The following is a 23616-nucleotide window of genomic DNA, read 5'->3' as shown; positions in this document are numbered from 1 at the left end:
AACTCTAAAATATTTAAAATACAATTTAATGGCAGGTGTTTTAACATTAAAGCACATATATTAACTTGTAGCTGGAGTGAATCAATGTATTTGTGAGTTTGTGACACAAATCTTAATCCAAAATATATCTTGATGGAGCAGCTTTATCAATATAAACATTTGAGTGAATCTGAACAAACAATGAATTTTAAAAAAATCAGGAAAACCACAGACATTTTGTTTGCAAGGGCTGTTTTTATTTCACTTGTCTGTATACAATATTAGCTAATAATGTCCGCTTGTGTTTTATACTCTTCCATACACTGGTTCCATATCTCAATCCTGTTGGAAGGTGATTCTCTGAACATCCCTTTGTGTGCATATTTCAATTCCAAAAAGAGCCATCTTTTTAAATATACTGCAAAGACTGTACAGAATAATAGGTCACATTAAACTAACACACATTTTACTCCCCAGTTCACATAGCACAACTTTGAGGCAATGCAGATTTGTCACCTGCTTTCTTTGTCTAGATAAGGAGGCATACCTGGTCGACCATTATAAAAAACTGTTTATTTCAGAACTATAGCATAGTAGCTAAGCTTGTGGCAGGTGAGCAACATTTGTGATAAATTTCTGTGTTAACTTTGTGATAATCCAGCTTTGACAAAAATTGCTTGCAAAATACAGCAAGCTCAGTCAGGGTAACTAAAAATAGTAACATGAGTACTATACAGTTCTTTAAAGTTTAAATGAGCATATACACACACAATCTGTAATATAACCGAGTAGACTAAGCCATTATCAGTAGTCATGAATATTACATTGTGTATGTTCTATTGCACATGTCAAGTGTTTACATGGCATGGTAGGTATCCGTTAGTTACCTAGATGTCATTGTTTTAATACAAAGATGCAACAACACACATTTCATCAGACACTGGCTAAACAACTTTCACAATTCCACTTGTTTTTCTTATGCCGAGTTTTTTCTTCCTAAACCAAATCTATAATACAAGAGTGATAAAGATATAAATATTCATGCACAAAGAACGTACTCAACAAAGCCTATTGTGTAAAAAGATACTGCTGCACAGCCGCTGAGAATGGATAGGAGGGTTTTCGGCTTAACAAGACATTAAATTATTATTTCTGAAAACACAAGTGTGAGTGACAGGTAGAAAAAAATAAAAGGCACGTGGATGTAAAAGGAACTTAACTGTGAAAAAAAAAACACATGTGATGGAATTTCTCATCAACTTTCAACTCAAGGACTACAAAACAGACTATCACATGCAACCACAGAAAATGCCGCACTCTGTAAAAAAAAAGAACAGAAAAAAAAGTTTTTTTCTTCTTCACAGTTTTACATCAAAAGCCTTATTTCTCCTTTCAAGTTATCAAACCACAATTTTAAACTAATATGTAATACACTATTTCTACCTTAAGGGTTTGCCTCGTATTAAAAGAAGGGGCGAGGATGTACAGTTTCATGAATACAGACAATAAAATGTATTTAGGAACACAGACAAGAGGATTGGAGACTAATCAGGATGTGGCTGGCACATGTTTTGAGGTCAAATTCTCGGTTCCCACCTAAGACTGAGGACTAAAAGTTTCATTGGATACAGGGGTCTTCGGCAAAACTCTCGCCTTCCGCCGTGTGCTGAACCGTGTGCTCCTGCAGAGCGGACAAGTCAACGAAGCGCTCCCCGCACCACACGCACTTAAACTGCGTCTCGCGCGAGTGCACGCTCTGATGCTTCGCCAGGTGCTCGCGTTGTTTGAAGCTCTTGTCGCAGCTGGCGCATTTGAAGGGCTTCTCTCCAGTGTGAACGCGGCGGTGACGCTGCAGCTCGGACGAGTACCTGAAGCGCTTTTCACAATCCGGACATTTTAGAGGCTTTTCTCTGGTCGGGTCGCAGCGGTGCTGGACGAACTCGGAGGAGGACACGAAACGCTTGTCACACAGTGAGCACTTTAGCGGTTTCTCCGTACAATGAGAGTTTTGGTGGCGTTGCAAAGTCGAATTCTTTTTGTAACCTTTGCCGCAAACGTCGCACTTGTAGGGCTTCTCAACCTCCCCGCCGCACTTGTGCCGCAGCAGCTCCCCCGACTGGCTGAAAGACTTTTGACAAGAAGCACACTTGAACATGCTCTCCATGCCGTGCACTTGCTGGTGGTAGAGCAGGTGGGACGGCTGGAGAAATCCTTTATCGCAAAGGTTACACTTGAAAGGCCGATCCGCCGGATTTTTATGCGTGCGTCTGTGGCGTACTAGAGCGTACTGTTGCTTGAAGCTCATCTGGCACTCCTCGCACTGGAAGGGTCGCTCCTCCGAGTGAGTGCGTTCGTGCTGCCGCAAGTCGGAGGGACGCTTGAAGCTCTTCCCGCACGACCCACATCGGAACGGCCTTTCTCCCTCCGGTTGGCATTGGTGATGGAGGAGCTCGGACGACTCTTTGAAATGCATCTCGCATAAATTGCACTTGAAGAGGTGCTCCCCCGAATGAGCGTACATGTGCCGCACGAGGTGCGACCTATGCTTGAAGGTTTTCTCGCACACGGCGCACTTGTATGGTCGCTCGGAGCTGTGCGTGCGCTGGTGGTGCGCCAGGTGCGAGGACTGACTGAAGCTCTTGTCGCAAGTGTCACATTTGTACGGCTTCTCGCCGGTGTGCACCCTCTCGTGGCGCGTCAGCTCCGACAGATGCCGGAAGGCCTTGTGGCACACCGAGCACTTGTACGGCCTGTCCGGCGCGGAGGCCTCGAACGCCGGCGGGGACGTGGCGCTCATGGCGGCGCCGCCGCCGTCGGAGGTCTCGCCGGTGGACGGCTGCTGGGGGTTGGCGGCGGACGACGTCGGCGTCACGTTCCCGGAACCGGGCCGATACGTCTTCTCGCAGATGGAGCACTTCATGGGGTTGTTCCCGTTCCCGTGCGAGTTGTGATGCTGCGCCAGAGAGGTCAGCAGCGAGAACCCCATCTTGCACACGCCGCACACGAACGGTTTCTGCTCCACCTGCACGCACTGGTGCTCCAGCAGGTCCGTGGCCTGGCTGAAGATCTTCATGCACTGCGTACACTGGAAGGAGCGATCCTGAGTCACCATGCACTGGTGTTCGTGGGGGTTCGCCAGGTGAGATATATCGTGGCCACAGGCTCCACACTTGTGGCCTCGGTCCGCCGAGACTTGCAGGGAAGCCTGCTGGACCTGCACCGCATGCTGCTGCAGGGAAGAATCCGGTTGCAGGACTACGTTATACACGGTACAGCCTAGAGATTGGTCGGTCCCGGGGGGAAGTGTGTGCACCACAGAAGGTGGAGCTACAGCGTGTTGCTGCTGCTGTTGTTGTGGCCACGCCTCCGTCATCCTCAAAATGTATATTATGCACGATTTAAGAGCTTCGGGTGATGGAGGAGGTTCCACCGGTCAACACAGGGTTGAGAATCAGAACCCCGGCGGTTTTTTGTAGCTGTGTTCACAAACCCTCTCGGTGAAGTGGCACCTGCAAGATGAGATAAAAATAAAGTTTAAAATCGCAAAAGATTAAAAAAGAAACTATGATCACAGTAGATGAACAAGAGTCCACTGTCAGCGGGCTTATTTCAACTGAAACCCCCCATAGCATCATTGCTTAAGCAAAAAATAAATCAAGTATCTAATATGGCTGCAAAGTGAAAAAGGAAAAAGCATTTTTCGCACGCGTTAAAGATAAAAAAATATAGTACAGTAATGCAAAAAAAAAAACGTCCAGAAATGTAAAAGCGAAAATTGACCGTTTGCCTTAAATGCAGACCTCGGCTCAGTCTATTTCCTGAAACAAAAATATTGGCTAAATGTCCTGTATTTTCGCTGTCAATGTAATTATTTAACCGGATTTTAACATCCTTTCCCCATCGACCTTTCCTGCCCTAAGACCAGAACATTACAAGGAAAGGTTCATTCTTCACGCCGGGGCGAGTGTTTCTGCTACAGATGCTAACAGTCGTTAGCTCGTCAGCTGTAGCTACATGCTAACCGCTAGTCCTCCGGACGAGCCTTCGCTTCAAACACAATAAAACCCAGACGAGCTCACGTCTACACGGGAGACAGTGGAACGAGTTAATGGCGGGGTGTTTGTGGATTCGTCGCTCGTGAATTGTGAACGCCCTTTCCGAGGCAATCTTTAATACAGGCCACAATAAAGATCGGTTGTCGATCAAAAAAGTAGGCCTTTCGCAAGGGCTGCAGGGGGAAATCCAGCGTCCCGCTGCAGGGACTACTTTACATCCCGCATCACCCGAGAGAAAAAAAACAAGACGCCATGACTTTACCTGGGTTTTCTCATGCGTTGATGCTGTCGCTTCCCTTCAAGCAGGAACGCAGCTTTCCTCGGTAGAATCGGGGGTCGGAGGTCCGGCGGTCGAGGGGATGCAGCTGAGTGCGGGCGCCATCCTCCTGCACACGGACGGACACCGGAAACCCGCCACGCAGAAGCGCGGCCGCCGAGAGGCTCCTTAACCTGCGCGACCCCTCGGTCCGGAGGAGAGAAGAAGACGAGACCCGAATGTCTGCCGGGGAGACTTATCTGTGGATGCCCGGGTCCGTGGGAATGGAGGGACGCGGATAGCTACGGAATAGTATTCGCAGGTGTAGTTTCCCTGAACCACCAGAGGGCGGCGTCACAACCCTCAGATGTTTTCCTTTTGCAACTGGTATAGAGGTAGATTTGTTTCTTGATTATTCAAAAATAACATTGCTTCAGTAAATATTAAATGTCAGTAACAAGATTGCTTCAATAAAAAGGGTAACTTCAATCAAAAGTATTTGCAATTAAGAAATTAGCTTTATTTAAGACTTTTATAAATAAAACCTTATTAAGACACAATAGTTCTACTTATAATATGGCCCATACACAAAAGACAAAAAGATTACTTCAATAAAATAAAACTGTTTTATTATTATTTTTTATTCAAGCTACCCATTTTGTATTACATTTTTTTTTAAATAATTTAATAATAAAGAAACACATGTAGCTCTATAAACTATAAACAAACTATAACAAAATGATTTTATACATAGGTTTCAAGTATGACACCTGACCATTTAAAATAGAAGCTGTTGCATCGTATTGAGCCATATATATATATATATATATATATATATATATATATATATATATATATATATACACACATATAATGCATGAGACACTTGGGACTTCTAATACAAACAATCTTAACATATAAAATTATTTTTTCTGAACTATTTCTCATGTAAAGGCTTCAATACAAGAGGCACATACTCGATCAGTATAAAGGTCTTTGGATGTTTTTTGGTGTGTCCTTTTGGACGAAGAAAAGTGAGTTATTTTTGTCAAATTGCCTTCAATTTCTGCCTTTAAATCCATGCATTACTGTTAATTCTCCCAACCTTTAGGCTACATTACGGTAAGTATTTCCAAGAAAGGTATATAGAGTGTGTGTGAATGGTTGTCTGTCTTTGTGTGCCCTGCGACTGACTCGCATCCTGTCCAGGGTGTCCCCGGCCTCTCGCCCAATGCAACTGGGATAGGCTCCAGTCTCCCCGCAACCCCGATAAGGGATAAAGCGGTAGAAAATGAATGAATGAATGTCCGGGAAGGTACTAATTCATCCAAGTCATGGTTATCCAAGGGGTTCAAAACTGAGTCAACTGGATTGTGTAGTCGACTGTCTTGTATCACGTTTTCCTAGAACTCTACACGGTCCAGTTGGACTGGCTTTTGAACCTCTTGGATATTAAGGTGAGTAGAAAATGAGTGAAATTAGATTTTTGGGTGAACTTCCTGGTTTATCTATCTATCTACTATCCAATTTAAGAACCATCAGTATTCCTACATGTGTTTGGACACCGTTAAATTTGTTTTGTTTTTTAGCTTAAAGCAACATTAATTCAGTGGCAATCTAAAAAAAGTTGAAATTATGAATAATAATAAATCAAATATAATCCAAAAGTCATTGTGGTGATAAGTTGGCTTTTGTCAAGACAAGTGCTCCTTCATTTGAAGCATATTTGATTATTATATCTTTAACATGAACCTGTAACACAATCAGATGTTCTAGGGATTAAGGTTTACATGCTCAGGCTCAGCTACGACGTTGACTCTTTAGTTAAGTTCCTTTCATTTCAAAATCAATGCAAAAAAGTGAGTGATAAAATTTACTAGAGAAATAAACCACACCCCAGAAATGGCCAATGCGTCTCAAGTGTGCCCTCTATTGAGAACATGTGGGAATCGCAGGCAAGAGGCGAAACAATTACATTATGGTTTAACGATGTAGCTACTAAAATGTTTACGCACGCACACATTAAGTTGACATTCGTTAAGAGTTGCATCAATTGTATGGAGGCATTGAAAGTTAGGTGTTTGATGTTGAAGAATGTTTTACACCAACGTACATGCTGCCTAATGGCTGATGTAAAAATGCTCATGAGGGATTCAAGGACTATATCTGCAACTATATGTATTCTTGTGGTCAGTGTTGCTGAAGTATACGTGTATAATATAAATGTGTATTGTATAAATGCTTGCGTGGAAACTCACACAAGCATTTGGAGCTCATACAAACCAGTTTTCCCCCAGACATAAGTTTACCTTAGATTGATTAAAATCCATTGTCTACTACCCACAGATCAAGGGAAATATAACCCTGTTTCTATTGTGTCATGGTGGTTGCAACCGCAACAGAAATTTAAAATGTGAACAATATGTGTGAGCAACCATGGAATAATTTAGTGTGTGGGTCTGAGTTTGTGTTGGTCATCTCTGGTCACTATTGACTCAGGACCAGTACGAACCTTTGATGCCTGAAGAAGCTGAGAACACAGTGGCCCATTAATTCATGAAATGCTCAGTTTATATTATACAATATGTATTTTTTCATAAACATCTATTGGGCAAACTCCCCAAAGGAAACAATAAAAATAAATGTGTTTTCTAAAATATTATCATCCTTTTTTCCCAGGTGGTCGTCCAATGCCTGATGGTGAAGCTTTCTTCCTTTTGTATTTGATAGATTTCTCTGGTAAGAAAAAAAACCCACACACACACAAAATACCTTCATTTCAAACATTTCATTATTTTCTCCACATTAACTTCGAAACAACCTCTTAACCAAAGAGTAAGAAAGAGCATGCTCGGGCATGCAATGATGTCACAACGTGGTGATGCCAAAGGGTGCGAAGTAGAAAACATACAGTAGCAGAGAGTTTCTTTTTATATCATTCATAAACTCAGGACATTTTCAGTTTCCACTGAGAGCTAAAAGCTAGCTTTTATTTTACACTGCTCTCCATGTCTCATATGTTGCTCGTGTGGCTGGATCACAGAGAGGAGCGGGAGTAGGTAACAAACGGACACCAGATTGAGCAGGCTAAACAAACATGCTGAAAAAATCTCATCCGGCCCACAATGTGTCATTATATTATACCGTAGAAACTCAATTTTCCTTTTGACTGGTCCAAAAACTGACTGGGAGTAGAGAGACAAAACAGTGCATGCCATTTCAGGGTGAAGGAGAGTGTGTTCGGAAAAGTGTCGCATTTCCTTTTGTCTGTTCTTAGCCTGTCAACTTGGGGCTTTTTAACTTGGGTTTGTAACAAATTGGAAAATAAAAATTACGAGGCACTCAGCATTCACTCTGTCTTGCAAACTGCAAAAGTAAGAAACTTGAGTAATGAGACATACATATAGTATAGTAGAATTAGTGGTCATAACATAACAGTCTCAAGGCTGTACAAATGGGCAAGGCTAAATTGGCCTGTACGTCCGCAGTGACAATGTGACGAAATGTGCACGTCGACATAAAATTCCACTTCACTTATCATAAATGCGGAAGTTTCTAGATCATATTGTTCTTGACGAGTGGGTTATGTCTGGTAATCGATGCATGTTTCTCTCTAGATTAGTTTGCAGTTGCATGGCACTAACTTCCAAATGTCTGCCAACAAGTGATCTTCTGGACAAAGTGCACACAAATGAAGACAAAGAAATGATGTTAAAGGGATATAAAACACAGTTGAAACCCACACAGCCTCATGCAATCGCTGTGCCGGCTTGTGATGAACGAAGACCAGAAATCATAATGACAGAGCCCTTTTAAATGGATCTACTCTTGCAGCATAGTTCTTTATGTAGCGCATAGTGAAGGTACAGGTGAAAAGTGAAAGTAAAGAACATAAAAAATACAATGTATTTGTTAGCAGTGTTGCTGTAGACAACAAAACAAACTGGAAGATTTCACAATAGAAGGAACAACCGTCGCCAAACTAACCACCATGCATGTCAACTTAAACAACATAGAAGATAGGAGCTGCACTGTGTACTTTCATGTGACGGATCTGGATAAAGAACTGGAATTCCGTGGTCAAAAGTTTAACAGAAGCAATGGACAGAACTGTCATAGAAACTGGGATGGGCAATAACAAAGGTGATCACAATAGAAAGGCTCTGCTGTGTCCATCACTTGGGCGTTGGGCTCCAGTTGAATAGGCAGGAAGTCTGTAAGTAATAATATAATATACCATATATCAATAAGTCTTTGAGATCATACCTCTATATAAGCTTAAATAAAGAAGTGAATGAAAAGAATGGCTACTCCGATATTGAGTAAAATGACCATAAACACCAGAATAGAGCTGGAGCCCTGCAACACAGAGAAAAAAACACAGATTAGTATGAATAAAACATTCCAGTAATACATATATTCTTATATACAAAAGCGATTTACTTTTTGTATAGCCATAACCTTTATATACTTAAAGTTATAGTTCACCAAAAATGTAAATTGCAATCTTAAAATATAGACTTTTTCTCGTCACAGACGAGCACTATGGAGGTATTTGGATGTTTTAAAGTGTGTTATTGTGGACAAATATTAAGACGAAGATGACTCCAGTCGCTTCATTATAATGGCCATACATTTTTGTCTATAACTCTAAAAAAGAACGGATTACTCTGAAAATAATCACAGCCCTAAATCGACATGAGGGTGAGTAGAAAATTAGTTAATTAGAATTTTGGGTGAACTATCACTGTAAAGATTCATAGCATAAACTGCAGCCTAACTTCTTCACAGACTACACCTTAAGTAAGTAAGTTTGTTTCCAGATGTTTCACTTATCACTGAAGGTGTTTTGGAGTAGTCGGTGACACTCACTGAGTTTGATTTGAGGATGAGGCGCTCTCCTTCCTGCTCCAGAGTAATGGGCTGAGACTTGAGAGGTGGTGAAAGCGTGAGGTCCCTGTGCAGCGGCCACTCCTCCAGCTCTGCTGCCACATTCAGGTTGTCCAGCATCTGCACAGAGTCCATTGATCCCTCTCTGACAGGCCTTAAACCCCGAGAACGCAGCTTGTTGTTGTTGTTGTTGGGTGCCGGCGACTCTTGACCCGTCCCCCTGGAGGTCTGAGAGTCCGGAAACTGGAGGCGCATATCAACAGTATAGTCATTCATCCTCTCCTCGTCGTGCTCTGTGAGGCGTGAGTGGGCGGGGCTCCACCTAAGGGTGCTCTCAGCAGTCCAGGCCTCCGAGAGCCTTTGGTCGATTTCAGCATTCTCATGAAGCTTGTGGTTGGATGTGTTGTGCTGCTTTACGTGATGGTTGGAGTAGACATGCTCTAGAGGCTTGTACCCGGAGGGGATGTGGTCCTTTGCATTGTGGTTGGAGGAAATGTAATCTTGGGGTTTGTGATTGGAAGAAGCATGCTCAGAAGTCTTGTGATTGGACGTGGTATGTTCCAAGGCCTTGTGATTGGATAAAATGTGCACCTGGGGCTTGTAGTTGGAAGAGGCATGCTCACAGGGCTTGTGATTGGTGGAGGAGTGATCCCATGTTTTGTGATTGGATGAGGAGTAATCCCGTGATTTGTGATTGGAAGAAGCATGCTTGGAAAGCTTTTGGTTGGAGTGATCCCACGTTTTGTAGGAGGAAGCTTTTTCTCGGGACTTGTGATTCGACTGGGGTTTGTCCCGAGGTTTGTGATTGGTCACGGGCGTTTGCTCGTGGCCATTTATCTGGCTCTCCTGCTCCTCGAGGAGCGAGGGCGTCGTGGAGCGACTGCTACCCCGGTCCGGATACATGTCGTCGGTCCACTTGTTGGGCCCCCGTTTGGGCAGGTCGACCCCTCTACCCTCCACCAGCACCTGAATCTCCGCCCCTCCTTGATCGTCCACGGCACTCTGCCGCATGAAGCAGGCGTTTCTGGGACGGTGGGCATGCTTGTGGGGGCTGTGAGGGGGGGATGTCGGTACACTTGGCAAGGGGCTGAGCTCAGGTGTTATTACTGGTGGCGTCGTGTCTGGAGTGCACAGCTCTGGACTATCAGTTCCCGTGGAGATGACCTCGTGGTCTTTGTCCTTTACATCCTGGTGCTTTGGTCGCTGACATTCCAATCCTAAAGGAGAGAAAACCATTAATTTGATTTGCCGTTAAAAGACATGGCGGGTCAGTGAAATCATCTGGTGTAATTGGGAAATATGTAGAGACGAGCGATCTGGTTATCTTCCACGGGTAGTTGCAAGAGATATTCAGGAGTTAATTTAGGATTTGTAACATACCGTTTCCATAAATGTGAAAGGAGGGTGAGAGTTCTTTGGCAGCAATCCGGGCCAGTCGACATTCTTCCGTTGCCTTCTGAGCGACTCCTTCGGCTGTTTCTGCCTTCCCACGAGCGTGGCTCATCCTGAAAAAGCGAAAAAGTACACAGATGAATAACACACGAGCACCTTAGTTCAACCATAATTTTTCAGTGTTTTGCTCAGTGTGTATTTAACCTTGCGTTACGGTTAGTATAGTTATTTGAACGTCAATATCTAAAGTGACTACCAATGGATGACCGTTCCAGTAACTAATACTGGTTGCCTTACCTGGATTTAAACTTAAGCAACTTCTTTAGCAACCTTCTACTTTACCTTTACAATTTTAGATGCGTTCGATTTTTTGTCTCTAAAACAGTGCAGTAGCATCTTTCTCTTGTTGGTTTGAGCGACAGTTTTTAGCTTTGTGTTACCTTGACATGGCGATTTCTGCTTTCTGCTTGGCAATGTCAGCGGCCTTATCTGCAGCCTCCACCGCACGGTCCACCTTTTCTCTGATTTTACTGGCTCTCAGTGGAATAAGGTTCTTGCGTTTGCCACTGACCAGGACGTTCTGCTTGTACTTCCCTTCCTCCTTGGTGCCATCAGGAAAAGTGGTGCATCCATAGCCGTGCCTCTTGTTCCCGGCCCATTCCCCTGCGTAGTGTAAGCCGTCCGAGCGTCGACTCACACCCCATCCAGCCCTGTGGTCACTTCGCCATTCTCCGGCGTACATTTCCGTAACAGTAGCGTCTACAGGGGCCCCCTGTTCAGTCTCGCTAGCATTTGAATGTATGTCGGACGCCGCGGAGCTAACGGTGCTCATGCCAGCTTCGCTGCAGAAGGAGCTCTGCTTACTGAGCTGACTGGCAAGAGAGCTTTTAGACTCGGAGCGCCGTAGCTTCAGGCCACTCAGGATGGACTGCCGGAAGCGGTTTTTCCTCTTCCTCTGGCGTTCTGCTTCACTGGGAGCGGTCAGTGCAAATCCACCGCGACCTACAGGGCTGCCGGCCAACCCTGCCACCACCCCATCTGTGGGTGTTGTGGCGGTGCTGTCCTCCAGTACAGCAGGGGGGCCGTGGCTGTGCTCGGAGCGTAGAGAGTTTATGGAAGTTCGTAGGGGGAAGAGGATGACGGCCGCCATGCCGTATGGCACACTCTGCCGCACGCCATATCCATGACGCATTCCCCCCAGCCACTGCCCCTGGTATGTACCTGGAATCAAAAGAAGCAATTTGTTGTTCTTGTCAATATTTATCATACAAAAAGGTTCTTTAAAATGCTTACATAACGGCATCATGTGTTAATACACTTATAAAATAATATTATTTACATTGACAAATCAATCTCGCATCGAAACACATCCTTGAAACTTTCTTTTCAAGTTTTCAGGTTTGTCTTAGGAATTCCAAATTAATTTGGAAACAAATATGGTGACTAATCAGGATTAAATATAATTTAAAACATTTATTTCCTATATATACTGTATATATGTTTTTTATTTCCATAATTATGTTTATTGTTTATTAATTATTCTGAGAAAGCGTATGTTAACTTGCGCTTCCATTTATTTTTCTCAGTTAAATCCACATTTATTAACACAACAGAATTTCTTATGATCCATATGTAAAGAGAATAAAATTAGAATAGATTTAAAATAACGCTTCTGGAGATTGCTAATAGCATGGATGTAAAATACTCATAAACATTAATGCACACAGCAAGAATGCTTAGCTGCTTATTCAATAAATACCATATTGTTGTTGCAACATTATGTAATGAAATCCACAAATGTGATGTTTGTACTCGGTCGGTTGCATCAGCAAGAGAGGGTTTTCGAGTTTATCTTAGGTAATGTTGATGGAAAGTCAGGGGACACCCTGGACAGGATACTATTCCATTTCAGGACAGCGATGGATACACTCTCACAGCAGGTTTTATAAGACTGTGGGTGGAAACCAGAGTGCAAACAGAGAACCCACACAGGCACAGTTTGAACATACAATCTCAACACTGGATCAACTCATTGCTGGAATGAATCCAAAACATTCTTGTTTCAGCACTTGATGACCTCAATACTTGTTAAATAATCGAATTAGTGAATTATTGAATAGGTTGTGTTGCAGTAGTTAAATGCATTCTATTTTATAAGGCCCCGCCCTCCTGGAAACAAAACTAGAATATAAAATGTATATCTATGCTATTGTTTGAACCACATTATTTGATTGAGCCAGTGGAACTAAGGATTTAAAAACACCTATATCTTTGCCGAAATAGTTTCATCTCCAATGTATACATTTTCAACAAATCAATGCAGTTCAAACCACAGAAGCTCCCTGGTGTCATATCCGTTCAACACCGGCTCTCCTCCACAAATGAGAAAGTGAAATGGACACCAAGAGCTCTTGGAAGGAGCGAAGCTCCCCTGAGCTGCTCAACAAGGAATCAGGTCTGCAGGAGTGAGAGGTCAGTGAAATACACTCTTAGAACTCTTACACTCTGGAAGACGAGCAACATCCAGCCCAATCACTGCAGAACCAAACTATATGATGAATTCACGAGCGTTCGGTTTGCCATGCGTCGTCTATGGAGGTTTTCATTTACGTAAGTGTGTATGAGTCAGTCTGGGAGTTCAGGGAGGTAAAGGTCTCAATACAGCACATCTTTGTGCAGGTGAGAGCAAGAGAAATGCAATAATGTGAGTCATGAAGTGAATATATCACAACAATTCAATTACCCATGAGTATCGCATTCAATTCATTTACCATGGGCTTAAAACCAATTTTCTTTGCCGGAAGTATATGTTCATGAATGTACAGGTCAATATCTCTAAGTCAACAAACCATATGCAAGGAGTGACAAGGATGCTAAGGAAGTCTATTTGTACTCAGGATTTAAGTATTTAATTTCTGTTAATTTCTGTCCACCCTCCTGAAAATATTTGCTGAACAATGAAGAATATCATACATTTAGTTTATGAATATCCAGTTTTCTTTTTTTATTATTGGTACTGAACTATAAGTTATATTTGATGTTACAAATTTACAATTTGGTGAAAAATGGTAACTTTATAATGCCATGGGTGTGTATTGTCAATACATGTATCTGGCGATACGATACATATTACGATACAGGGGCAACAATATACTATGATACTCTTGGAACAAATATGTATTTGTAGTATTGTCCGAGTACTTGACTCTGGTGTTGCAGAATTTACAGACCACATGACGAAGTTGTAACTGCTTTCATTTGATTTCAAACCAAAATATGTCAAAACATAAACTTTTAAAGCTGCTAGAGTCCACTGTATCCTCTTGTCCTCAGTCATCCCCGGGATCTCGCAGAATTCCATTTGTGGAGGACGTAAAGATTGAAATCTAGCAGCCGGAAGTTATATTTCCAAACAAAAATTATCAAACGATGCGAATATTGGCATTTTATTTGTAAATTAAAAAAAAGAAATAAAATAATTATTTGATTAATACACACTTTATTAAAATGAAACCCGTAAAGAACTATGGTAATAGTCAAATATGATTTATAAGCAAATAAATCAGAAATCTGTTCTTCTTGGAGTTTTAGAGAAGAAGGGTAAAGTGCTATATAGAATTGTGTGGTTGGCCCTGGTCTGGAAAAGCGCTCTACAAATATAAATTACTTACTTACTTACTTATTTTCCATTGTGTTAAAAAGAAGTCTTAAATAAAGGCCTGTTTAAATGATATGTTTCCTCTTTAATGGTTTTGATCACATCGTTTAAATTCAACTGACACAATGTCCTAGACATACTTCATGTAAATCAGAGACAATAAACAAGACAATCAAACTTCTATAGGATCTTATTGTATCTCATGTGCTGTGTCATCCTCTTCTTTCTGGGAGGAGGCTTCGAAGAATACAGAGCACAATCACCGGACTAGGAAACGACTTGGTTTTTTAACGGCTGGTTATAATAATCCAGAAATATGAGATTTTAAATTCCAAGTGTCTATTTCATAATAAGTTCCTAGCAACTGTCATGTACGGCATATATTCTACACACAGGGAGGTCCGACACGCCCCTCTTTCCTTGAAATGGTGAAACCTAAATTTGACAATTTGACCCTCTTTCCAGAGCATGAATCAATGCCGAGATCAAGATTATAGTTTTCTTGAACATCAAATCCTGTGGAGTTGAAACAAAAGCTTACATTTTGAATTCAATTGATTTTGTCAATGAACCAACATCATCCCAGTAATGATTTTGTGTGCTAGATTTGCTTTTAATTAGAACCTAATGCACTTTTAGAAAGGTGTTTTTTAACACACAGGAACATTTGACCTTCTTTAATAAAGCATTTGCGATCAACAGCTGCTCACGCTCAACATTTATGTCGGTTCAAAAGAGTGTCTTGGAGCTGTCCTTGGTTCTGAATCCAAGCACATTGTCTCCCATTCATTATTAACAGACTCTTTACATTCGCCCTCAGGTTTTGGGCTTGTTGACAATGACAGTAGGTCTCATGTGTTTCACATTAACTGGCTTGTAGAAAATGTGTCAGCTCGTGCGTGCTAGATTAATTTTGCCATGTGAGCGGAAGTCGGGAGGGACATGTGACGCAGTAACCTTTTTTTTTTTTCTCCCTCTTATTTTCCCCCCTTCTTTAGCCATCACATGGGTGATTCTCTGTGCGTGTTCGCTCCGTTTCCGATCATGTGGAGCGATTTACTCTCCTACACACTTGTTGAATCTTGAAATCCAGTTCATGTGAAGCCAAGTGAAAGTAATGGAACAAGAGTGAGTGTGGTTGACGGCCAATCAAGTGCTGCTCTTCAGTGACATGCTGCCCTGCTGCCTCTGCGTTACCATGGAGACTCCCAGGACAGATGCAAAAGGGCCGCTTTATTATTTTTTTTCAGCACAGATGCCACATAGGTGACGCTGCTGTGGAGCTCTTAGCTGTCTTTTAAAAGGTGGGAATGTTAAGTCGTGGTACCTGAACCTCCACCTGCTGCTCTGACAGGGGGAGAAGTTTGAAGGTGTTTCTTACCTCCATCGGAGTAGGTCTCAGTGCCATATCCATCCTGCAAACCGTTGCTCCACGTCCCCTCGTAGCGGGCACCGCTGGCCGTGCTCTCCAGCTGCCCGTACCGTCCTTTGAACCCCTGTGTCCACTCCCCCCTGTAGTCCCAGCGGCCCTTGCTCTCCACGCCGATGCCGTGCCGCTTACCCTGTGCCCAGGTGCCCTGGTAGCTGTTACCACTGGGCCACGTGTACACGCCCAGGACTTCGAAGCCGTGGCTCCAGGTCCCGGCATACTCGCCCTGACCCTGAGGCCCCGTGCAAACCCCTCGTCCGTGGGCTTTACCCTGTTCCCACCCCCCACAGTACGACCCCCCATCATCAAAGTCAAACCTGCCTCCAGTGGACATGCATGAAACAGGTTTCGGCAAATCCTTAGAATGTCAAGAAAGTGAAAAAAAAAAGTCCTGGCTCACTCAGGTGGCGTGGAGTACGGACGAGGCCTTGTTTGAAGCAGGTAGCATGAAGGCACGGGCCTCCAGACTCGTCCTCGTCTATGGGATGTAGACTCCTGGCTGTGGAATAAGTGAAGACGTCCAAGGAGCGTCACTTCATGTCGCGGGAGCGATGGAAGCCTCCAGAGATGAGTCCGACGAGTGACGAAAGCGGCTGCCGTGGCGTTGCTTCCCACGGGCATGGGACCTGAGAGCACCTCTCATCCTCCTCCTTCCACGACTACCTCCAGAAGCTCGGCCTGTCGTCTCTGTCGTGCGGCGGGGCGCTGGAAGGCAAGTGAGGCCTAGGTTTTTCTCCGGCAGTCCCCACAGGCCCACAGAGTGGCAGTGACTGAGCTCAATTAGATATTACAGCATCCCCAGCATCCTTGCCGCACCGACACAGCCGCGGATGCCGCTGCGCTGCTGGAGAAAATGGGAGAAGTTGAAGCTGTGTCTTCATAGCAGGGCCCCGGGAAACAAGCTAAGCATCACCCATAACAACACAGACGGTGCCTGGAATCGCTGCGAATCCTTCCCTCCCCTCCTCTCCGAGGCGAAAGAGTCTCTCCTCCGAAGATGTCAAGACGAGCAGCAAGAGGAGAAATATCCCTCTCCTCTCCTCTTTGTCTCCTCCATTTCAGCACTGGCCTCGATCAAGGGTTGTTGCCGTATCCTCTATTCCACTAAGTCATTCGTCCTACTCTTGCTTTTTTCCAGCCTATCGCCGTTTCTCTTCCTATCTCTCCGTCTCTCTAAAATCTACTCATTACAGGACTGTTCCACCCCAGCCAATACCCCTCCCCCACGCACACACATAACTACACTCCCGCACACACACTCCTCGCTCTTAAAGAGATAGAGACGGAAGGATGTTGCTGCATGTGTGGAGCTCGCTGCCCTTTTCCCTTTGGGGATACAGCCTGCTTTTGCTAATTATCCAGCCTCGTTTCACTCTCCTCCTCGCGGACGGAAATCGGGGTAGTCAGCAAACCGCTCTTCCCTGATATCTCCTGGTTCGTGCTCTCATTGATCCGATGTCTGCCGGTCCTCGCCGTTAATTGGTGGCGGTCTGCACGGCAGGGACGGACCGTGGTGGTTGTCATGCCGGTGAGCTCCACGGAATGACCCCGGATGACATGTGTCACATGATGCGACCTAGAGGAGCGGCAGCTGTATGGATTAATCCGTCTCTTAAGTTGCTACCGAACAACATCCGTTTCACTGTTTCACAAAATATTTTATTCTCAGCTTTTGATGCCTGGTGACCAAGTCATGGACAAACATGTCAGCGACTTCTATGATATGTCAAATAGTGAATAAAGATTGTTAAAAACATAAATATGTATATATTATCAGTAAAGAAAGAGTGACTTGAATAAGAAAATAATGAAAGCAATTTGGGGGTATTTTGTTATTGAGACATGTCCTACACATAACTTCTTTTTTTTTTTTTAAACCATTTTTTTGATTGTGTTTGGTCCACATTATGGGACGTCTTTGTTACTTATACTTACTTTTCTTTAGCTGAATAATAAAGAACCAAATATTTCTTTATAGTGACATATTTTTCATGTTTTTATCTGTAACTGGAATCACATTAAAAATACATTAAAAACTGGTCCACTGGTCCAGGAAATAAAGTAATACAAATAAACTGCTGCTGGATTTAAAAAAAAAATGTAAATCCATGGGTTTATTTCTTGGGTTGGATTAGAACATCACAACAAAAAAGAAATTTAGAATTTTAGAAAATCCTACGCAAAATGATTGTAACCCATAACATCATATTTGGTGGATCAACTTTAAAAATATAAATTTAAATACTCAATATCAACATTAATACTTTTCTTAAATGTTTTAGTGATGTTTTGTACCACTCTTCATTTCAAATTCTATGGATATTTGGATCTTTCAATAGATATCTTACGGTTTCTACACTACGTATCTATTCAATTAGAATCTAAGCTAATTTATGGTCATTTTAAGGATCTTCTGTTTTTAGTAATTCTCTTTTCTGTTTTGGGCCATCGTCCTGCTGGTAGACCGATTACATTGTGCTGAAAGTGTGCTCAGTGGAATCATGAACATTACGATCACTGGAAATGAACTTGTGACTTTCCACTATTTTGGTTCAGATTTCCACAGTAAATCTTTTACTTTACTTTTTCTTGCTCTGTTTAGCTAACGTTTACAGTGATCTGTGAGAAGTTTGGAAATATTTTCTTTGGATAGGCTCACATTAGATCACACTATAAGAGCGCCACAATATGTTTTAAGAAAAAATCCATAATGAATTTATGTACAGAGAAAATTGGTCAGGGGTCAAGGGTTGGTTGAAGCGTGTTTGTGTGATCAAAGTGACATATCATGCTGTTAAAGAAGTAAATGTCATTACACCGATCATCTTTATGTCGTCATTAACCTTGATGGTTTTATTTCTTAACCTCAGATTTCATAAATGTTTCTATATTAATAATGTTAATACAATAGTTCCAGACGCATGTTTAAAGCAGATGTGTTCTTGGCAAATTATTTGGGCTAAGTATCAATTTCCTATTTTAAACCAAACATCAAATTGACAGAAATCATTTTTAAGCAAAGTAATAAAAAAAAAATACTGGGGAAAATCTATCCAGTCAGCAATTGTCCGTCATCCCCTCTGGTCTTCGCAGGTGTGTTTAGATTTGGTCAACATAATTATTGAGGGTAATCTGTGCTCGTTCTTCAAACTAGTCATTAATGATGCTGTGCACAACGGCATCTACTGCGCACTTGCTAATTAGAACCAGTGCATGTGCTGCAGGTGCTGCCTTTTCAAGTTCTACTGGCCCTGCTAATAGGTTTGGAAATTGATTAGGATCTTTAGAACAAAATGGATTTTTGGTTCGTAAGATCCAAAAAAAACTGTCAGTTTGCCTAATAAAAATAGATTTAAATACAATGTGTAGATCATAGATCGGTGCCATCTAGTGGTCTCTGATAATAAGGACAATGCTTCATGAAACTTCACCTGCCGTCTAACCAAAAGTACACAATTACTGTTGCAGAGCAAATTAACTTTTCAAAAACTCAAGTAAAATCAATTTCTGAACATAAAACAGAACCATAAACACAGTATAACCAACAACATACACACATGTTTGCAGATGTTTATTATTGTTCGGACAGTGTTTCAGTCCATTTTCTGAATATATTGTTACAACCAAGTGTTGAATTGTAAAATACACAGTGTAATTTACAGCATGTCACAAACTGTGACAGTAACACAAAATACATGTTAGAAAAAGAAATTGCCGGGCGGATGGAAACGAGAAGTTTAGGTGAGGATGTCGTGGGCCTGTTGCTCCACCAGCATGGCCATGTTCTTCACGTCCCCGCACCAGAAGTCCAACCGCTCCTTCATTCCCTTGATCTGGTCAAGAAAGAACCAACACAGTTAGAAACTGGATACTGACCAATTGTACCTTTTTATCTAAATATATCTTATTTCTTGAGTCACTGACCTGTTGCACATCCAGCACTCGGGGCTGCACCCAGGTCATCTGTACTTTCTGCTCCACCTCGTCGATGTTGCCTTTGATGAGGCCGACAGACAGAGCCTTCATCACCAGGAGCTCCACCTGCACAGACCACACATCAAATATACGCTTCGTCTCACAACAAGCTTATTGAACACAGAAATGTGTAGATGTTTTGCTACAAACCTCATTGACTGGAATTTTGGAACTTTGAGAGATCTCGGTGAAAGTCAGCTGTCGGTGGTTGGCTGGACGGGTGAAGGTCATCTAGAAATGAAGAAGAGGTTCATTCAAACACCGTCAAACCCTTTGGATGTTAAAAAATATGGTTTACCTCCATCACACAGAGAAGCTGAATCTTCTGCATCAATTTGGCTTCATGTGCTGCAAGGTCAGGCTGTGGAGGAAACAAAAGTATTCCTGCAGATCAGACATGCAAAATGCAGCGCAGGGACCTCATGCGGCCCTTTGAATGTATTTAAACAATGATCATGCCTCTGGTGGCCAACTTACACATTTTTTAAATTATGCATTTCAAAATAAGTTTTTTTCCCCCTCTTTTTTTCCTCAAAATTATGAAGCTTTTAACATAATTATTTAAATAACAAGTGTAGCTAATTTAGCTTAGCTATTAAATATTGTTTTTTGCCGTTTAAAATGATTTTTTTTTTAATTTCCAGTGGCTTGACGGCCTTAACAGTTGCAGTATTTAATGTGGCCCGTAGCGAAATTTAACTGCCCACCCTCACCTTGAATCATACCGTTTGTCTAACAAGATTTTAAAATGTTGACTAATTATAAGCATTCGCCGTCTTAAATTCTAGACCTCTCACCTGACATTTATCTGTGAACCTTATAATTCTACAAACACCACTTCATTCTTTTTAGACCAGTCATTTGCCCACAATGCATTGCCACATACACGACACCTCAGCAGGTGGTCATCAAGGTAGATTAGTTTGAGCATAACAGATGAAGCATCATCAAATTACCTGTTGTCCCCACGCAGACTTAAATCCCTGGAACTTCTCAACGTTGCCTCCATTGAAAGCGTATAATGTGTCAATGAGCCACTGCTTGTCCGTGTTCCTCAGAGACTCCAGCACAGGATGCATCAGCTACAAGGATGAACATCAGATTTAACATCATGACTGGCACGTTAAACCAACTATTCAACTAACCAGCTCTCCAAAGTTGTACACGCCTTCTCCTAATAGGCCGGCCAATCCCAGTGTGAAGGCTCGCTCCTGCTTCTCAGTCTCTGTTGGATCAGGAAAAAAAGAAAAAGGCATATTTTTGTTTCTTTTTAAGGATCTTCCCTCAGGTTGTTACTCACCACGAAGGTCTTTAATGTCAACACAGCCCAAGTATCTCAAAGCGTCCTTGTAGTAGGAAGCGTGGTTCCCGATGATGCGGTAGTATTTGCTGGAAAGGTCATAGAATCTGCCGTGCACCGTTGTTACTCCAGGCAGGTTGTTCAACATCTCCTCCACCTCCTCAATGAGTTTCTAGAGATGCAATGATACCCATTGTTTAATGCTGAACAATCAACACTTTTTGTCCATCTGTTGTTCTCCCAAGATAGTATACATACAAGCCCAGGCCAACAACAGTAGAGTTAAGAAGAGATAAAGATGAACTAATGTTAATGATCTTTCAAACGACTTCCTGTATTTTCAATCAAAGGTTGACTCTTTAGCAGGAAATAATTAAAGGGTCTTTGTAATGAACTAATTTGCTTGGTTGCACCATCAGGGAGACAGTATTGATTTTAGGAGCTTGTACCTTTGTTGCAGGAAGATCATTGATCTCCAGTTTGAGACTGCCAATAGATGTCTTGCAAAGGATGACGGCTTCGTCGCTGCTCTTCACCTGCAACAGACACAGTGTCGTTAAATTCCTACAATATGAACAGACCCAGTAATGTGATCCAATTACCTTTTCTTTGCTCTTCTCAAGAAAGGTAATTGCATCTTTGGGATCTGAAAGCAAAAAAAAGGTCAGTTTGCCTGTGAATCATTACTACTATAATCCATCTATAATGAAGTCTTTCAGACGACAGTAGAAATACCTGTCATCTGCCTGGCAACAAACAAGAGGATCTCAACCAGAGATAGTGGGTTGATTCTGCAAGAGGATAAAATAAATTAAAAATAAAGGCAATGGATCCACAAATGTGTGTTAAGAGAAAAATGTAGCTTACCTGTGTTCAAAGTCACTAATGAAATTTTCATGAAGCTGTAAAACAAAATGAGACAGCAGAATTTTAAACAACAACATTTTAGAAGAGTTAATCTCACTGGCTCTTTAATAGAAGGTCAGAAGGTGTATTTAAAGGGTACCTAATGTGAAAACCCAACTCTGCTGACTTATTCACATGTTGTAAATGTTGAAGTCGTCCTCTTCAAAATGCAGTTGGTTATTCATCATGACGATGCTCCGTTTTAAAGTGTTTTACTTAATAAAGTTCTCTCCAGTCTGAAATCCCTTCAAAGATTACAGTTTAAATTAAACATTCTGTTGTCACTCTGGTGGAGGTGTCCTCCCCTAGAAGCCCTGAATCAGTTTAGAACCTACATGTTAATGGTAAAACTAAATAAATATTTATGAAACCATGGGAGAGAGAGTTACTTCTGCCTTTAGGTGTTTTGTAATGAGTACATTAAGCAGCAAACCTTATTTTTATTATTCGTTTTTAATTTACAAAACGGGAGTTTCAGGGCTGAGTTTGAAATTTACGTGAGTCCTTGTGTGCAACTCGTGTTTTTGTGACCAATCAGAGCAGAGTGGGGTTGCTTGGATGAGACTTCTCATCCAAAACAGCACATTTTAAGTGGGCGGGGCTTAAGTGTATTTTCTAATGTAAATATGTTTATTAAATGACAGTTTTGTGCAAAAATAAACATACTGATGGGTAAAATAGAGGTCCTAGAACAATTTAAGACACACCTAAAGCGGCACATTAGGTGCCCTTTAATGTGAATTGTTTTACTCATAGGAATTAGCCCTTTTAATTTGCGGCAACTTGCCACACATAAAAACTTTCAGATATGACACCAAAGTTCAAGCTTGCATTTAATGTCATATATTCTCCTGGCATTCATACTGTATTATGAAACATGACTATTTAGTAACCAAACACCTTCAGAATTAGACAAATCATAGAAAGCTACCTGTATGAGGCCATCTCCTGTTTTGAAGCAAGGGTCTTTCACAAAGTCTCCTAACTTCAGAGTCAGCTGGTGCCACAACCTGAAAATATAAACAAAATAGTTAAAAGAAAAGAAAATTACAGTATAAAGTATACCTGCGAAGATAAATCTTTTGGTTTCAGCGTATGTAGTTTTTAAATATTGCCTGAAAACAACCGGAGCTGACTTGGCCAGCTGAGGATGGGTTTGTTTTTACCTTTTCAAAATATACAGTCATTTAATTTAAAAGCGTTAAATGTAACAATTACAAGCAACATTTACAGGCCAATAACAGTCTATAGATAAACACCAACTTGTATTATGCACTGCAGTACAATTTAGGTCGATTAAGGTCCGTGATTTCAGTTGAATTGTAAAAACAGATAAAAATGTAGTCTCAGAATAACGTATTTAAGTTTATAATCTATATAAATTGTAAGAATTGTTGATACAGTAGCATTAGCCTATTGCTAACTCTGCGCATGACTCAGCTAGCATTCCCATTGAAAGAGCCGCTGTGCTGTTAGCTTAGAAAATGTACCTTTTGTTGTACAAATCCTCCAAAGTGTGCCACTCTGTCGCCATCTCTGGCGTTGTGCTGACGCTCTGTTGTTGTTTGAGGAAACCGTTGACATCTTTCATGGTGGAAACGAGACGAATGTTACTATCTATCCGTAAAAATAGTTGCTCACAGGCGCTGCTAACGTCAGATAGCTTCTCTACAAAACTGCTGTGCGCGGTGAATGCTGGGAGATGTAGGAACCGTAAAGTACAACTTAAGCGTGCAGAGGGAATTCAGTTCAGAAACTATTTAGAAATGTCACTGA

The 23616-nt window shown here is 42.0% G+C and overlaps 3 protein-coding genes across 3 annotated transcripts; all 3 read right to left on the bottom strand.

Moving 5' to 3' along the window:
- Window positions 1-544: 544 nt before the first annotated feature.
- LOC148077698 (uncharacterized) lies at window positions 545-4590 on the bottom strand. Its single transcript, XM_087794400.1, has 2 exons — window positions 4297-4590; window positions 545-3488 (listed from the first exon to the last, which is right to left on the bottom strand). Exon 2 carries the CDS (start codon window positions 3350-3352, stop codon window positions 1598-1600), a length of 1755 nt encoding a protein of 584 aa, XP_087650526.1. The 5' UTR covers window positions 3353-3488; window positions 4297-4590; the 3' UTR covers window positions 545-1597.
- Window positions 4591-7063: 2473 nt separating this feature from the next.
- On the bottom strand, window positions 7064-16918 carry jph3a (junctophilin 3a). Its single transcript, XM_087794399.1, has 5 exons — window positions 15612-16918; window positions 11013-11793; window positions 10561-10685; window positions 9163-10397; window positions 7064-8649 (listed from the first exon to the last, which is right to left on the bottom strand). Exons 1-5 carry the CDS (start codon window positions 15991-15993, stop codon window positions 8569-8571), a joined length of 2604 nt encoding a protein of 867 aa, XP_087650525.1. The 5' UTR covers window positions 15994-16918; the 3' UTR covers window positions 7064-8568.
- Window positions 16919-19215: 2297 nt separating this feature from the next.
- psmd13 (proteasome 26S subunit, non-ATPase 13) lies at window positions 19216-23516 on the bottom strand. Its single transcript, XM_087794398.1, has 13 exons — window positions 23331-23516; window positions 22772-22850; window positions 21802-21836; window positions 21670-21725; window positions 21537-21580; window positions 21384-21470; window positions 20935-21106; window positions 20780-20859; window positions 20591-20716; window positions 19933-19995; window positions 19785-19865; window positions 19584-19700; window positions 19216-19492 (listed from the first exon to the last, which is right to left on the bottom strand). The coding sequence occupies exons 1-13, from the start codon at window positions 23429-23431 to the stop codon at window positions 19397-19399; spliced, it is 1137 nt and encodes a 378-aa protein (XP_087650524.1). The 5' UTR covers window positions 23432-23516; the 3' UTR covers window positions 19216-19396.
- Between the last annotated feature and the right edge of the window lie 100 nt (window positions 23517-23616).

This window comes from Callionymus lyra, chromosome 6 (assembly GCF_982586985.1).
Source record: "Callionymus lyra chromosome 6, fCalLyr1.hap1.1, whole genome shotgun sequence".
Lineage (NCBI taxonomy): Eukaryota > Metazoa > Chordata > Actinopteri > Syngnathiformes > Callionymidae > Callionymus > Callionymus lyra.
This window is presented reverse-complemented; position numbering and strand designations above follow the sequence as displayed.